Source organism: Eptatretus burgeri, chromosome 17 (genome assembly GCF_056783735.1).
Source record: "Eptatretus burgeri isolate ZD-2024b chromosome 17, Ebu_testis_v1, whole genome shotgun sequence".
NCBI classification, from domain to species: domain Eukaryota; kingdom Metazoa; phylum Chordata; class Myxini; order Myxiniformes; family Myxinidae; genus Eptatretus; species Eptatretus burgeri.
This window is the reverse complement of record NC_140977.1, coordinates 23,631,409-23,648,518: the sequence shown is the minus strand read 5'-3', so window position 1 is coordinate 23,648,518 and position 17,110 is coordinate 23,631,409. Positions and strand designations below refer to the sequence as shown.

Sequence of the window (17,110 nt, the reverse complement as noted above, 5' to 3'; positions counted from 1 at the left end):
CTGCTGAGGACGTGACTGCTGCCTTGCCACCCTGCACCTGTTCCAACTGTGCCCTGCCAGACACAGCTTGCTGTAGTTCAGTCTTGTCATTCTATCTAGTCTATCTCCTGCGGTGTGTCTGTGTGCCCAGATAAGGGTTAGTAATTAAGGATCCCGATCGTTCGTTTCGTGGGTGCGTATGTTCGGGAGTGGGTAAGGGTTTATTTGTTTGTTGCATCATTTAATTTTATTTATCATTTTCCAGGTACATCAAGAGATACATTGTGCCCCCGCAGGATTGATAAAAAGTGAACCAAATTACTATCATGTAGTTATCATTAATTGTTATTGCTTGTTTTCCTTATGTTTCCTTCCCCATGACTATTAATTGCATTATTAAATAAACCTCGTTCGGGGGTGAATTCAGGTTGTCATGGTCCCTCCTTTTTGTGATGAAGAGAAGTCCGTTGAGTTGTATTTGGCAGCGGCAATTAACGCCACACACCTGAACAGTACCGCTCGCCTTAGGCTCTTTTGGCCTAATTAGGAAAGGGGTGTGGTACATAATTAGCGTAGGGCTCGACCGATTCGGTACCCGAATCTGCGCGGTATTGTGGCACTTGGACACGTGATCCAGCAGGGAGCTTTGAATCGGTTGACCATTACGGTCGCTTTGACGTAACTCGCCGGATTAGAACCAGGCAACTGGAATGGACCGGATGACGACAACAGTATGTTAAACATTGATCATCACACTTCCCACTCACGGCACGTTTCCATCTGTTTAACTCGAACCATGTGGTCTTGTAATTGAGATGCCTTTCGCATGACTTCTGTGGCAGTTTCTGATTTGTACCGAAATGTGATTGGATATTTTGCACCATTCATACCAATCAATTTTGGACAAATCCCCCAGAGAATCCTTGATCTATGTTCTATGACTTATCCCTGCAGGTCTGTTTCGATCTATTCGGGACACTCTATCACTGCCTTTGTCTGGGCTAGCAAGATGGCCAAGACTCTAGATATGTGCACACTCACTTCAGAGCTCTCAAGCCTTGGGTAAAATCTGACCAAACTTTAAACTGTCATCCCAGTGTATCACAGGCATGGTGATTCATCAATTTGTGCGCCGACCCTCGGATGGACGTTAAACTGTGCGTTTCGTCTCCAGCATTAGTTGGAGGACGTTAAAGATCCCACGGTGTCCTTAGCGAAGAGGAGACGAGCTATGATCGGCACCCTGAACAAATTACAACTTCCTTCTCTGACCGCAAAGAACTGATGCTAACCTGCGGCCATGTGCCGCATATGAATGACAACAGCCTTTCTCTCCACTTTTTTTTTTGTTGCATTGAATCTGTCAACACTGGTGGCAACAGAAATACTGTATTTGAGTTAGATATGTATCTCGAAGTACGTGGATGTTGGGTATATAGATGGTGAAAACAGGATTGTGTACACGCTTGATGGCCTAATGGCATCCTCCTGCATTGAAGCTCTGTTGAACCTCTAATTGTAACTCCTTGTGACACAATACAAATCATTATGGAATGCTGTCGGGCTGTTGAGTGTTTTTTGTGTTCTGGTCTTAGAGGAGAAATCCGTTTGCCCTCGTGTCAAATTAGAGGTGCAACACCTGCGACGTAGGAAGAATTTCCCTTTCCTGCATTTCCTTCTCCCCGATAGGAACAGCCAATGCAGGCAACCTTCTTAGCGAACCAACCTGTAAAATATAGTTCATGTTACAAAGACAGATGATATTTACACCTTTCATTTCGATGGATTTTTTTTTTATTATTCCAAAGACTGTGCCACCTGTCGCAGTAGTAAAATTGACCGGATCCGGGCAGGTAGCTTCATCGGGCAGAACACCGATATCCTGCAGACGCTAGATCATGTGAAACGCAAGTTCAGCAACCGAAACGAACAAACATGAAATGACACTTGAAGGAAAACAATAATACTCGTGAAAGCAATGAAACAAAACCTCCTTCCATCCAAAGGACCTTGAGAGCAATGGCCGATCGTGTCCCTGGAAACCTTGGCCACAACTTTGTGTGGCGAACATGGCTCCAGATTTTATTTAAATTAAAGCGAAGAACACCCCTTAAATCTACATCCTCTCCTCGGTGGTGTTTATGTACCTGTTGTACGGTGCAGCAATACCCCACTGAATGTGGAAAGTGGTCTTTGCGAGTGAGCGACGGCGCCACGCACTAACTCCACGTATACTGGCTCTCCTAGAGCCAGCACCAGTTCAATAAGGAGGAAATGCGAGGCCGAACGGCTGTTAACTTTTTTCTCTCTGACAGGTGTATCGCTTGCAGTTTCCTTTGGCTTTGCCTCTCTGTCTTCATCCTCTCTGTCCTTGATGTTTGCCTTCAAGAACTTCGTATTATCCCTTGGAGTCTCTTGCTCTGTTTTGGTTTCTTTATTGTCCATCATTTTCTCCAAATTCCTCTGCGCGATGTTTATTTGATCCATCAGACTTTGTGTCTTTTCCTCCTTTGTATTGACCCTTTCCTCTTCCATCTCTTCCAAACTTTTTTCTTGCTCATCCTCCTTATCCTCCTCCACAGGTTCATCCTCCTGATTCAGTGCCTTTGTGTTTTCACTTTCCTCGTCCTCCACTTCAACTTCGGGCCTTTCGTCCATTTCTGGTAGTTTCTTCGTATCATCCTCTTTCTTATCCACGTGATCAGTCTCCTCTGTGACTACTTCATCAACCACTTTTCCTTCTTTATCACTTCCAACTATCTTTTTACTTTTAGCCTCCTCCTCTCTTCCATCACTTGGCTGCTTAGCTTCCTCCACATTTGTACTGCCATGTGATTCTGCATCATGCTCCCATTGGCCCATTGTCCCCAAAACAGCATCACCTGTTAGGTTTTGACCTTTCAATTGTGTGTCAACTTCTCCTGATCTCCAAAAGGACTCCATAGGCTCTTTTCTTCCACTGCTGACTTTGGACTGATTATGAGTGGCAGGTTCCATGGGCACGTCAATGCTCGGTTTGGTGTTGATATTCGCTTGAACATCATTCCGTGTGTGGTCATTTAGATTACTGCTGTCGAACCTATTCAGTCCTCCTTCACTGGTCCTGTTTGATTGCCCCTTTAATCCAGAGGAAGGCCTATTTTGCTTATGGGAAGCAATCTCGAATTCTGATTGGCTATTTGATCCAGCATGATACTTTGACAAGTGCATGACTTTGTGCCTCAACGACATGGAAGATTCATTGCCCCCTTTGTGAGCTGTGTCCAAACGTCCCACCATTCGTCCGCCAGCTCGAACAATGGCCACCACGTGAGAGCCAGGTCTTGGGGTCAGGGCTGTGCGAAGACGATACAGGCCAGCCTCTGGTGTCCAAAAAACGCCTGGAAAAATGTATTAAAAGGTAAGCCAAGTGGTTCCAGGTTATGCATCAGAATCCTCAAAATTAGTGGGCGGTTCGAACTGACCTGTACGAACATCGTAGCTTTCTCTGTTATTCATTTGAATCTTATCAAATGCAATAACCTTTCCAACCTTGGCTGGCTTGCTGAGAATTGCAGAAAAAGCTGGGATCTTAGGCCTCGCTGCTGTTGAAGCTGAAAAGAGAGATGATAGTGAGATAAGTAAGGCATGAGTGAGGGAAAAGTCACGAACGATAGGCAAGAAGGTATTCCGGTGATGTACTTGCACTCACAAAACCTTTTTTTGGCAACCCTCTTCCACGAAGAGTCCCTTTTCTCTTTGGGCCTCCGAGCTTTGGAGGTGTCAGCATTGTAAACCTTGTACTGCTGTACTGCATGACGTGATGATCCTGAACATTCAAACTATGCTGTACAGCCGTGCTACTCAAAGTTGTGGTACGCGGACCGGTGCCGGTACGCGAGTCATCGACTGCCGGTCCGCGGCAAGTTTCCAGTTTCACATTATCATAATATATAACATGTAATATATAAAATGAAAACGTATAAAATCCTGAAAAATAATATATTTAAGCTGACAAATTCAAAATACGAGAGAGAGAGAGAAGTCTCAACGTTGGAAGTTATACCAGAACCGAATGTGAAGGTAATATAATGTGAATTTCAGTGGAGTTGTTAGGTGCCAGGTGCTCTTTTGTTTTGCCACAATGGGTGTAATTATAATTGTACAGTTGTCATGAAAGTTTTAAAATATTCGTATTGTTTCTTTATATTATAGGAAAACTTCTTAAAACAAACTCTGAATACCAACAGGAGTAGAGGAATAATGAGGTTTCTGAGGCATCCATGCAAATGAATGGGGAAAACGGGGTAAACTCAAAACAGGAGACTGATTTCTCCCCCTCCCATACAAATGTATAGGCTAACCTTTCTGACAAACCCTTTAAAAACCTTAAACAGGAGAATGATTTTCTCCCATACAAGCTCATGTTAAATTGTCTCAAGACCCCCTCTGACTCTTGGTCCATGGGGTCAAAAGAGGAGATCGATCTCTTCCCCATTACTTACTCCACTCAGAGTGATCCAATGAATATTTGTCCATGTTCTATTCGAAGTAATAAATTAATTTTTCTATTACATTCATCACCAGAGTATATTCACAAATACTATTTTAGAACTTGGTTCTTGGTTTATGTGTCCTTGTTGAGCAGAAATAAAATGATAAACTTCTCTCTATGCTCTTGTTTGTCCACCTCCTGATCCACATATCATTTTCATAAGCCACGCCCACTTTTCGTAGGCCACGCCCACTTTTCGTGGACACTTTACGTAAACCCCGCCCACTTTTACTAAGCCCCACCCTCTTTTGTGTGGACCACCTCCTCTTACATCATTTCCAGTTCATCTCTGACTCACAAGACTTGCCTGGACTTGCCCAGGGAATTTCCAAAGGAAACCACACCCACCAGTCTTTCTCTATAAAGGCTTGAAACCCAGACTGAATTTTAACATATTTTTAATTTTACTAAGAATGGACTGCTGTGCTGAGCTTGAGTGGGATGACTTTGGAGTTCCTTGGAGTTCTACTACTTTTATGGAACTAAACATTCAAGTTGATGAACTGGATTCAAACCTCTTATCTATTGAGGTAAAATTTTCTTTTCTTATTTACAGAGTTTGGTTGAAGCATATAATCATTTAATAATTAAATCACTTAATTAATACATTCATATTTTCTCTCACAGGAAATTGTATCAGAAATACAAAATGAAAATACTGCTTTTGCCACAACTTCGGGCGAAATTGTTGGTTTGGTTGAAGACCTTATGAGTGAAAAAGACCCACAGAACGAGCTCAACCTTGATGACTCAACCAAAGAGTTATACCTTGGAGACCAGCAAAATCCTGAAAAAGAGTTTTACAGCAATAGTACTCATTGCGAGTTATCAAGACAATACCCACTGAACAAGTTATACCTTGATGAGCCAGAATACAAGTTTTACTAAGAAGACTCACAGATTTCAGAAATTCTGAAAAATGGAGATTTCCTTGATGATCCACAGTTATACCATGTGAGATCTCTCACTGAAACCCATAAAAAAATTGGAAAAATGGAGATTTCCTTGATGATCCACAGTTATACTATGTGAGATCTATCACCGAAACAGATAAAAATTGGAAAAATGAAGTTTTCCCTGATGATCCACAGTTATACTATGTGAGATCTATCACCAAAACCATAAGAATTGGAAAAATAGAGTTTTCCTTGATGATCCACAATTATACTATGTGAGATCTATCACCGAAACCCATAAAAATTGGAAAAATGAAGTTTTCCCTGATGACCCACAGTTATACTATGTGAGATCTATCACTGAAACCCATAAAAAATTGGAAAAATGGAGATTTCCTTGATGATCCACAGTTCTACTATGTGAGATCTATCTCGGAAACCCATAAAAATTGGAAAAATGAAGTTTTCCCTGATGATCCACAGTTATACGATGTGAGACTTATTGCAGAAACCCACAATATTTATGGAAATTGTGGTTCTACTTTGAAGTCTTGGATAGATGATTATATTTTTGGAGACTTGAAATGTGGGTTCTAGCTTGATAACTCAGAATGTGATACATATCTTGGAAACTCAACAGGAATATGGTTGTACCTTGGAGACTTGGAAAGTTGGGTTTATTTTGGAGAATTGAAATGTGGTTTCTATCAAGAAGACTCTTGGAGATCTAAACCTATCAATGTAGTTCTTTGTTGGATGGTGCTTGATGAGAGAAATATCAAGAAAGTTCTGGGAAGAATGTGTAGGAAAGTTCTTACTCCCCCTTTCAACTTCAAACCTGAAAGCCTTAAAAGACAGAATTGGAAGAAGAGAAAAAAAAAAAAAACATAAAAATTTTTTTTTTTTAGTTCTGGGAAGAAGATGCAGGAAAGTATTATCTGCTTAGTTTTGTCTTTTATAATTCCTGTGAATAAAATGAACCTAAAATCTCTTCCCCTTCTAAATCGTATACCTTATAAGTCCAAGGAACTGTATCCATTACATCAACAATTTAAAAAAGCTCATTTGTCCATCGTTTAATATAACCTTTTTCAAAATGAGATTTCCACCTTTATATTCTTACGATATCACCAACTTTGAACTTAGGTTTTCTGACATTAATCTCTTTTCATATTTTAATTTTGTAAATGTTTCTGATGGTTTCGTATTCGTTGACGTGTGAATAGTGTCATTATACTTATCTACAATATCCTGAATAAAAGATGACCATTTTTGAGAACCGAGTTGTGTGAATTGTTTATAGAGTATCTCTTTTAAGGTACGATTAAAGTGCTCAATAACAACGGCTTTTCCTTCATTAAAGGTACTGTATAATGTAATGCTGTTATTTTTTAGAAAATTCATAAATGTCTTGTTATAAAATTCCCACCCTCATCAGTCCACAATTTTTTAGGTTTTCTCTTACTTTTATTAAATATCTGTTGAAAGGCTAACAAAAGAGTGTTACCTGTTTCGTTTTTTAAAGGGACAACCCACGCATATCTACTCCTCAAATCGATAACGGTTAAAGCATAGTTGTACCCCTTATCATTATTGAGTTCAATCAAATCAGCGGACTAGATATAATCAACTTCCTTGGAATAAACCTTCCTTCTCTGAAACGTTGTGAATATTGGTTTATGTAATTCATCAGCTAATTGTTCTTCAGTCTTAATGACATCATTAGAGCCTATAAGTTTTTTGAATTCCCAAGCCCAAGTTTCATTTTAGTACTGATCATCTTCACGATGAACCTATCAACTTTTTCTCTCAAGGTTGGATTTTGTATCAGAGACAAATTATACAACATTTCTCTATCGGCTTCATGCTTTTCTTCCAAAGTTGTGGTATTCCCATAATCAATATCGTGCCTCATGCACATTTCATCATCCCTATTGATGGGCTTACTCCATGATTTAGGATTGTCTGCCTCATCTAATCTTTTATCCAAGTTTGTGCCCGGACCACAGAAAGAATACCCTGGTAGATGCAATTCCCCTGGTATTCCAGTCGTTGCAAATTTACTTCCTGATAAAAACTTTTGTATATCTCCTCCATGTGTGTGTTTGGAGATAAATTGACTCTTTTTTGAACCACACACCGAACATATACCTTTTTGTATAACCCTGTTATTTTTACTTTTAAAACATGAGATATTTTTAGTATTAGTTTTCTTTTTACATTTGAGACAATAACTCATTTATTTATGAGAAAAATTCCTACAGAGTGCAAAAACCTTTTTAGTTTCCAACATGCACATTTGAATCTTAATTTTTAAAACATAAAGAATCCTTAGAAATGTCTTCACTCTCTCCTCCATTTATTTAAGAAAAAAAATGAAAAACTTCAATTAAAGTCAATAACTTTCCCTTGAAAACGATGACAATAGTCTTGTCGAAAATATTTCTAATAGACTTGTCAATTCTTTGTTTTCCTCCTCGGTACATTGAGATTTATTAACCTCCGCCATCGAAGATCGATGGAGGTTACTGTTTTCACCCCTTTCTATTTGTTTGTTTGTTTGTTTGTTTGTTTGTTTGTTTGTGAACAGTATTATGGAAAAACTCCTCGACGGATTTCGACGAAACCTAGTGGGCGGATTTGGTATGGTCCAAGGATCATGCCATTAGATTTTGGACTTGGTCCAAAGTCCAATATGGCCGCGATGGCGGCCAATTTGAAAAAATATTTGAATTTTTTTTTTTTTGCATTTCGACAATTTTTTCAGTTTTCATGATATAAATTCGGGCAAAACCATTATTATATTTACCCTTATTAAATTCTTTTATTTGTTGTTGACTAATCGTGCTTCCACAAAACTCATTCTCTGTACCAAGTGGATAATATTCTTCCTTACGAGACTGATTTAATTGTTCCAGGTCTTCTCGGTCAATTTTTAATGACCAATTATACCCTAAATCATTCATATCATATCCCCATTGTTCTTTTCTCATACAAACGATATTCCCTTCTTTATAAAAATTTATTTTAATCAGAACTGTGAATTCTGTATGACCTGGTGATAAAATCAACACTTCTGTATCTTTGGAATACACGGCTGTTTTATTTAAGGATATATATTGTGATAAATCATTTAATCTCACCAAGTCATTCGCGTCAGTCAGGCTTGGATAATTTTTTTAATTTATAAGCATTTTCATATTAATATTTTTTGTTATACTATATTTCTGTCGTTCAGCCTGTGCCTTTGTGTAATAATTTGATAAATCAATATCCAGTTCTTGGGATACACCAAAGTTCGAACCATCTTTACCAACATTAGTCATTTATATTAGATTAAAAATAATGTCATTAAAATTTTTATTTTTGTTGAGTTGAAATAACACATATAGACATAATTGACCACAACACTTGGAATTTAATTCTTGGACTTGAAATGTTTGATAAACACCATTCTGTAAGAATTTTATGACTTCAACAGGTGGTGGAAGACCAAAACTATTAAAACTAGAGGGGGAGCACTCGGTAGAGTGCAAAACCTCCGCCGCCAATACTGCTAGGTCACTCAAGTGAACCTGATATCCTATTCATTCAATTTGACGTCAACAGTGCTCACAGAGTTATAGTTTTCAACTTTCCCTTTTACTTTTAACTTTTACATACTCAATTCATTCATCATAACTGGATTCCTTGAGACAGAAATTGATTTTCCATGGGTATATCCACCTGAAGTTCCAAAATCAGCCGCAATTATAATTTTGGCATGTTTTTTTTTTGTTGGAAATCACTTATAACATGTAGAAATGCAAAAAAAAAAAAATCGAAATTTTGTTGAAAAAAAATTTGCAAAATTTTTTTTGGGGGGGGGGGGGTGGGGTTGGAAATCACTTAAAACATGTAGAAATGCAAAAAAAAAGAAATCGAAATTTTGTTGAAAAAAAAGTTGAAATTTTTTTTTTCTCAACCTATTTTTTTGGGGGGGTGGGGGCGGTTGGAAATCACTTAAAACATGTAGAAATGCAAAAAAAAAAAATTCAAATGTTTTTTTCAAATTGGCCGCCATTGCGGCCATATTGGATTTTGGACCAAGTCCAAAATCTAATGGCATGATGCTTGGACCAGACCTAACCCCCCCACCAAGTTTCGTCAAAATCCGTTGAGGAGTTTTTCCGTAATACTGTTCACAAACAAACAAACAAACAAACAAATAGAAAGGGGTGAAAACAGTAACCTCCATCCATCTTCGATGGCGGAGGTTAATAATATTTGTCTTGACTATTAAAAATACAAACCCAATGAGAACCTTTCCCATTATTATCTTCTAAGTTCATAATAATATTCTTTGTATGTTTAGGCACGTTTGTTACTTCATCTCTCATACAAATAACCACATTATTAATTTTTAATTTCTTACAATATTTGACAAGTTGTAAATTTGATGTTGTATTCTTTCCAAATTCTTTAAACCACTCATCAATGCTCATTTATTTATTATAAAGATATAATCCATTACCCCTTTTAGTTAATTTTAAACCTGCTTTTGCGATAGAAGAAAGCATATCTCCAACTAACAATCTCGCTTTATCAGGCAGACTTTCAAGTTTTTCAGCAAAATCTACAATTACACCACTTCCACTAATTTGTTTCTCCAACTCTTTGTTACGTCTTTCCAATTCTTCTTGAGCCCAGAATTGAGCCTTCCTTTTGTTAGAAGCTTTCACCGCTGTTGAAATACCACCCGTCAATGCTCCAGCCGCACTTAAACCAGCAAATAAAGGAATTAGAAATGGGAGAATTCCTCCACTCGTCTCTCTTATTGAATATTTTTTCAACATTGGTTTTGTCATTTTAATTTTAAGTGAGCCAGTATCATTCAAGATTTTCACCTGTTCTCTTGTGAGCAAAAATCAATTCTTATTGCTCCTTTTCTCTGAATTGTATTCATGTTAATCGTACAAAGCTTTTGATTTTGAACACAAGATGATAGTTTATGAAGATTGATTTGATTAACATATACCCCAGTTGGTACTTTACCACTCATTTATTTTACAAAAAATTAAGTGAGACTAATCATAACACCATTATCTGTATTAATCTGTAATTCTGTTTCTTCCAAAAGCAAACAATATGTATCAACTTCTTCACTCTCTCCTCTTTCAATGTATAGGAAGTATCCACTCGATTAGACTTTATAGTTTCCTTTTGAGCGCTCAGGTCAAACGCACAGATTGTATACAAACTTTTAAATGCTGTCATATCCAAAATAGGTTCTTTATTTCCATTACTTTCACACATCTTTTGGTAAGACTTGTATGCTTCAGCACAATCATTTTTTTTCCCAATTAATCTCATGGATAAAATGTTCCATCTAGAGAAACACGAAGTTGTTTCACCTTACCCTTATCACTCAATGCATTATTCTTATCAGTAACAGTATCACCATCTGGTTTTTAAAAAATGATCCACAGATATCGTGGCTTTCCTTCCAGAACACCCAAATTCCATGTGTAAGTGGTTTGGTTCAGTTTAACGTGTTGACATCTTCTTTTAAGGAATGATACATTGAGTGGTTTCTTTGAGTTAAGTCTTCTATTCAACATCTCTTCTGTTTTAAGATTAGGAGTATATTCACTAATATACCAACTCATTTCATCAATTACAAATTTATTCTGAGCACCAAAAGCACGACCAACACCAAAAAGTAATCTATTTTCATTATCATTCCTTTGTAGTTGAAATCTAATTTTAAGACGATACAGAACTTTATCATGATCACAAAATCCAAATATACCTTTAAGGGGAACTGCCACAGTAAAATTATTAACTGCTTTTACATCATCATTATACATTCCTTTCCTTTGACTATATCCAGGGTCTGTGTTTGTTCCCGTTGACATATCAGGAATAAAACCTTCGACAGCCCCTTTCCCATTCTATCACCGAATGTATATAGTGTAAATTTCATCATTTCAGATACAGCAGAGACAAAATCAACCACTACAACTTCTTGTGTTCCAATGTATAAACGAACACTATCAAACATTTTCCAGAAGAAATCATTGACGAGTGTAGCGTTTGTGTTATTCCCAGTCTTAGTGAATGTAAATTTACACAACAAGAAACTTTCGGATAGATTCAAATAAGTTTGTTGATTATTTATTTCAAAACTTTTTGTACCATTTGCATTCCAGTCTGTTCCAGTTATTGCATTTATCTTGAAGTAATCTTCTTTTTTAGTGGAGTTTGAGATGACATCCAAATCATATATACTATCAATTGCTTCCATACTTGTATTTATGAAGGAAAAAAGATGCTAAAACTTTTGGAACCCTGACCCAAGTATTTGAATTATTTTCTGTCATTCTTGGGGAGACAACTGAGTTTTGCTTTTCTTAATTTCTTTTATTGCTTGTAATTTATAAGATTCCTTTTGGGCATCTTTTATACTCTTTATAGCACCTGCTACATTTCCCACAGCAGAAACAGTTGAACCAATTAGATCTTTATGTTTAAGAATAGTTGAACCAATACCCATTAGAGTATCAATTATCCCATCTCCTCTAAATTGATGTCCGACACCCCTTTGTCTCTTAGGTTTATAGTATCCTCTGTCAAGATACATACCTTCACCCTTGTAGTATGGGGAAAGGAACATCCCATCCCCTGTAAATATTTTATATTTTCCCAACTCGTGTTTCCTCACAATAACCATCGTATTTATTTATTGGAAAACTTTACGTAGGTGAATTCTGATGGATATAACTTCTCCATTAAAAGAAATCATTCGATTATCTTGGTCGGTTAGCCTAAAATTTACTCTGTGTATGGTTTTCCTGACACAGGGAGATAAACCAGATTTTTGGGTTCCATATTGAATTTATAACCAATTGGGGTTGAGTATGCGCTGAATGAAAATATAAGCCTGGTGTTGGCGCAGTGGTTAGGGCAGTGGCTTGGGACCCAAAAGGTCCTGAGTTCAAGCCCCGTTGGGACACTGAATTAATATATGTATGTATATATATATATATATATATATATATATATATATATATATATATATATATATATATATATATATATATATATATATATATATATATATATATATATATATATATATATATATATACATACACATATATAATATGTATGTGTGTATATATATATATATATATACACCAAGTCGAAAACACCAGGGGGTTGACTCAGCCTGCCATCCTTCCGAGGTCGGCGAAATGAGTACCAGTTGTACTGGGCCCGGTGTATGCCCCGGTTATAATAGGTGTACCATATCCCTGTGTGTCGTAAGAGGTGACTAGGGTTACGTCAGGAAGGGCATCCGGCATAAAAACCTATGCCAAATCATGATGCGGACAACAAAACGAATTTCCATACCGGATCGGTCGAGGCCCGGGTTACCAACGACCGCCACCGGTACCGGTGGTCAGCAGGGTACCAGTGGAAATTGTGCTACTGCTGGGCGAAGGAGACGGGGAAGGGTAGAAGTGTGCAGGTGAGAGTTGGAACTCTGAATGTTGGGACGATGACTGGCAAAGGGCGAGAGTTGGCTGATATGATGGAGAGAAGAAACGTGGACATACTGTGTGTACAAGAGACCAAGTGGATGGGAAGTAAGGCTAGGAGCATTGGAGGTGGTTTCAAACTGTTCTACCATGGTGTGGATGGGAGGAGAAATGGTGTTGGGGTAATTCTGAAGGAAGATTATGTCAAGAGGGTATTGGTGGTGAGGAGAGTGTCTGACCGAGTGATGAGTGTGAAGTTGGAAATTGAAGGGGTGATGATGAATGTCATCAGTGCATATGCCCCACATATGGGGTGTGAGATGGAGTATAAAGAAGATTTCTGGAGTGAGTTAGATGAAGTGGTGGAGAGTGTATCCAAGGATGAAAGAGTGGTGATTGGAGCAGATTTCAATGGGCATGTTGGGGAAGGGAATAAAGAGGATGAGGAGGTGATGGGTAGGTACGGTCTCAACAAGAGAAATGTGGAAGGGCAAATGGTGGTTGAGTTTGCAAAAAGAATGTAAATGGCAGTGGTAAATACGTATTTCAAGAAGAAGGAGGAACACAGAGTGACATACAAGAGTGGAGGAAAGTACACACAGGTGGATTACATCTTAAGAAGGAGATGCAACCTGAAAGAGATTAGTGACTGTAAGGTGGTGGCAGGGGAGAGTGAAGCTCGACAGCATCGATTAGTGGTCTGTAGGATGACTTTAGAGGTGAGGTTGAGGAAGAGAGTGAGGGCTGAACCAAGGACCAGATGGTTGAAGCTGAAGGAGGAAGACTGCTGCGTGAAATTTAGGGAGGAGGTGGGACAGGCGTTGGATGGTGGTAAAGATGGGTGGGATGATTGGGCAACGACAGCAGAAGTTCTGAGGGAGATAGCTAGGAAGGTACTTGGTGTGACATCTGGACAGAGGAAGGAAGATAAGGAGACTTGGTGGTGGAATGAGGAAGTACAGGAAAGTATAAGGAAGAAGGGGTTGGCAAAAAAGAAGTGGGATAGTCAGAGAGATGAAGAAAGTAGGCAGGAGTGCAAGGAGTGGTGGCGAAAGGCAAAAAGAGAGGTGGCAAAGGCCAAGGAAAAGGCATATGACGAGCTGTATGAGAAGTTGGATACAAAAGAAGGGGAAAAGGATTTATACTGATTGGCAAGACAGAGGGACCAAGCTGGGAAGGATGTGCTGCAGGTTAGGGTGACAAAGGACGCAAATGGGAATATGCTGATGAGCGAGGAGAGTGTGTTGAGAAGGTGGATGGAGTACTTTGAGGAGCTGATGAATGAAGAAAATAAGAGAGAGAGAAGGTTGGAAGAGGTGGAGATAGTGAATGTGGAAGTGGGATGGATCATTAAGGATGAAGTGAGGACTGCTATGAAGAAGATGAAAAGTAGAAAGGCGGTTGGCCCAGATGGTATACCAGTGGAGGCATGGAAGTGTTTTGGAGAGATGGCAGTGGGGTTGTTAACCAGATTGTTTAATAAAGTCTTGGAAAGTGAGAGGATGCCGGAGGAGTGGAGATTAAGTGTACTGGTTCCGATTTTCAAGAATAAGGGTGATGTGCAGAGCTGTGGAAATTATAGAGGGATAAAGTTGTTAAGCCACACCATGAAGTTGTGGGAAAGAGTAGTGGAAGCTCGGTTGAGGGGAGAGGTGACGATCTGTGAGCAGCAATATGGGTTTATGCCAGGAAAGAGCACCACTGATGCGATGTTTGCTTTGAGAATGTTGATGGAGAAGTATAGGGAAGGCCAGAAGGAGTTACATTGTGTGTTTGTGGATTTAGAGAAAGCTTATGAGAGGGTGCCAAGAGAGGAGTTGTGGCCTTGTATGAGGAAGTCGGGAGTGGTGGAGAAGTATGTGAGGATCGTGCAGGATATGTATGAGGACAGTGTGACAGCGGTGTGGTGTGCGGTAGGAATGACGGACCGGTTTAAGGTAAAAGTGGGATTCCACCAAGGATCGACTCTGAGCCCTTTCCTGTTTGCAATGGTGATGGACAGGTTGACGGACGAGATCAGACTGGAGTCCCCATGTACTATGATGTTTGCAGATGACATCATGATCTGTAGGGAGAGTAGAGAGCAGGCCGAGGCGAGCCTCGAGCGGTGGAGGTACGCACTGGAGAGAAGGGGAATGATAGTCAGTCGGAGTAAGACGGAGTACATGTGCGTAAATGAGAGGGAGGGTGGTGGTATGGTGCGGTTGCAAGGAGTTGAGGTGGGGAAGGTGGATTGGTTTAAATACTTGGGATCAACTGTCCAAAGTAACGGAGAGTGTGGGAGAGAAGTGAAAAAGAGTGCAGGCAGGATGGAGTGGGTAGAGAAGAGTTGCAGGAGTAATTTGTGACAGAAGGGTAGCTGCAAGAGTGAAGGGGAAAGTATATAAGACGGTAGTGAGACCAGCTATGTTGTATGGTTTGGAGGCGGTGGCACTAACAAAAAGACAGGAAGCGGAGCTGGAGGTGGCAAAGTTAAAGATGCTGTGATTCTTGTTGGGAGTGACGAGGATGGATAGGATAAGAAATGAGTACATTAGAGGGACAGCGCAGGTAGGACGGTTTGGAGACAAAGTGAGAGAGGCGAGATTGAGATGGTTTGGACATGTGCACAGGAGGGAAGCGGAGTATATCGGGAGAAGAATGTTGAAGATGGAACCGCCAGGCAGGAGGAGAAGAGGAAGGCCAAAGAAGAGGTTCATGGATCCGGTGAGGGCGGACATGCGGGTGGTTGGAGTGTCAATGGAAGATGTGGAGGATAGAGCGAAATGGAGACGGTTGATCTGCTGTGGCGACCCCGAACGGGAGCAAGCCGAAAGAGGAAGAAGAAGACGCGCTGAATGAAAATATTGTAGTTGTTCTTATTCCATCATTATAAGCACCATCAATCAAATCACAGTGAATTTGTACCGAATTTATTCCTGAGGATATTTGAATGACATTATCACTGTAAAACGTCCATTAGTTTCAATCTTTTTTGAGGAGAAACCCAATAACTCTCTAAATGAATTATTAATTGTGAAATCAACCTTGTAGTTATTTTTAACTTTAATCGTTGATTTTCAAGTATGTTTTTGAATGTCTATAACAATATTTTTTGGTTCATCACCCTGTTCTTTCATAAGACGAACAATTTCGGAAGATATTTGAGAAAGCTCATATGCTCCGGGTGAAACTGTTATCATTTTGTATCCACTTCCCGGATTATAACTAAACTTGTCATCTTTCTCGGTTATATTAAATAAGGTATTATAAGTTTCCATGGACAATAAAGATGCCTCATATTCTTTTGTTGTGTCAAGTTGTCGTGGGTATGGGAATGAAGATGTGTGATCGCTTGTTGTGAAATTGAAACTCAGGATTGTGCTTCTCATCTTATTTAATATGAGATAAAATGTCTTTATATTGGCATTTATTAATTATTTTCATGTTCATCAACTGGTATAAAATGGCTGATGCTTCATTAAAACAATTATTTCCAGCCTTGTTACTACCTAACCACAATAGCAGTCTATTAACTAATTGTGATGGGTCATTTGGAAGAAAACTAACACCTGAACCAAGGATACTTAAAGCCTGAATAATGTGTTTCTCCTTCTCATTCTTCCTACTTTTACCAGAAAGTCTAACCCTATAATTAAGAGAGTCCAGCAGATCAATATATACTCCATCATCATTGTTTTTCATATCCAATGGTTTATCAATATACTTTGATTCATCCCTCACAGTTGAACCTTGTCTTCCATCTTTTGTGAGAAGAAACATTAATCTCGGAGTTAGTTCAACAGGGGGTTGAGCAGAACTCAAGAACTTTAATTCATCATTAAATATCAATACCTTTTCTTGAACAAGATGAAATATTGCTGGTTGTTCTGTTGGAATGAGTCCTGCTTTGGTTTTTGAATCCGCTGAATATTCATTGTTTTGAAGAGCATTCACAATATAATCAGGGGGTCAATTCATCTCTTCCAGTTGTTGAAATAATCCTTCATCATCATATTCTAATTCTCCTATATGCTCTAATTCTTCCTCCGTAATTTGACTGAAATCTTTTAACATTTGAAGTTTTTTTAGGAGTTTTTAGGACTCTTGGTATTTCATTATAATCTATTGTGGGAACTGTGGAAACATCTATAATTTTTTCTTGGGAAGTTTTTAAAAGTGGTTTAAAAAATTTATCT

At 38.8% G+C, this 17,110-nt stretch overlaps 1 protein-coding gene across 1 annotated transcript in view; it reads right to left on the bottom strand.

Annotated features, from left to right (window-relative positions):
* Positions 1-1,750: 1,750 nt before the first annotated feature.
* LOC147009554 (EMILIN-1-like) overlaps positions 1,751-17,110 on the bottom strand; it is a 76,455-nt gene continuing 61,095 nt past the window's right edge. The window contains exons 9-10 of the mRNA XM_085863374.1: positions 3,444-3,572; positions 1,751-3,359 (exon numbers count right to left, since the gene is read on the bottom strand). Coding sequence (XP_085719500.1) covers positions 2,119-3,359; positions 3,444-3,572 — 1,370 coding nt within the window. The 3' untranslated portion in view covers positions 1,751-2,118. The remainder of the gene's footprint in view (positions 3,360-3,443; positions 3,573-17,110) is intronic.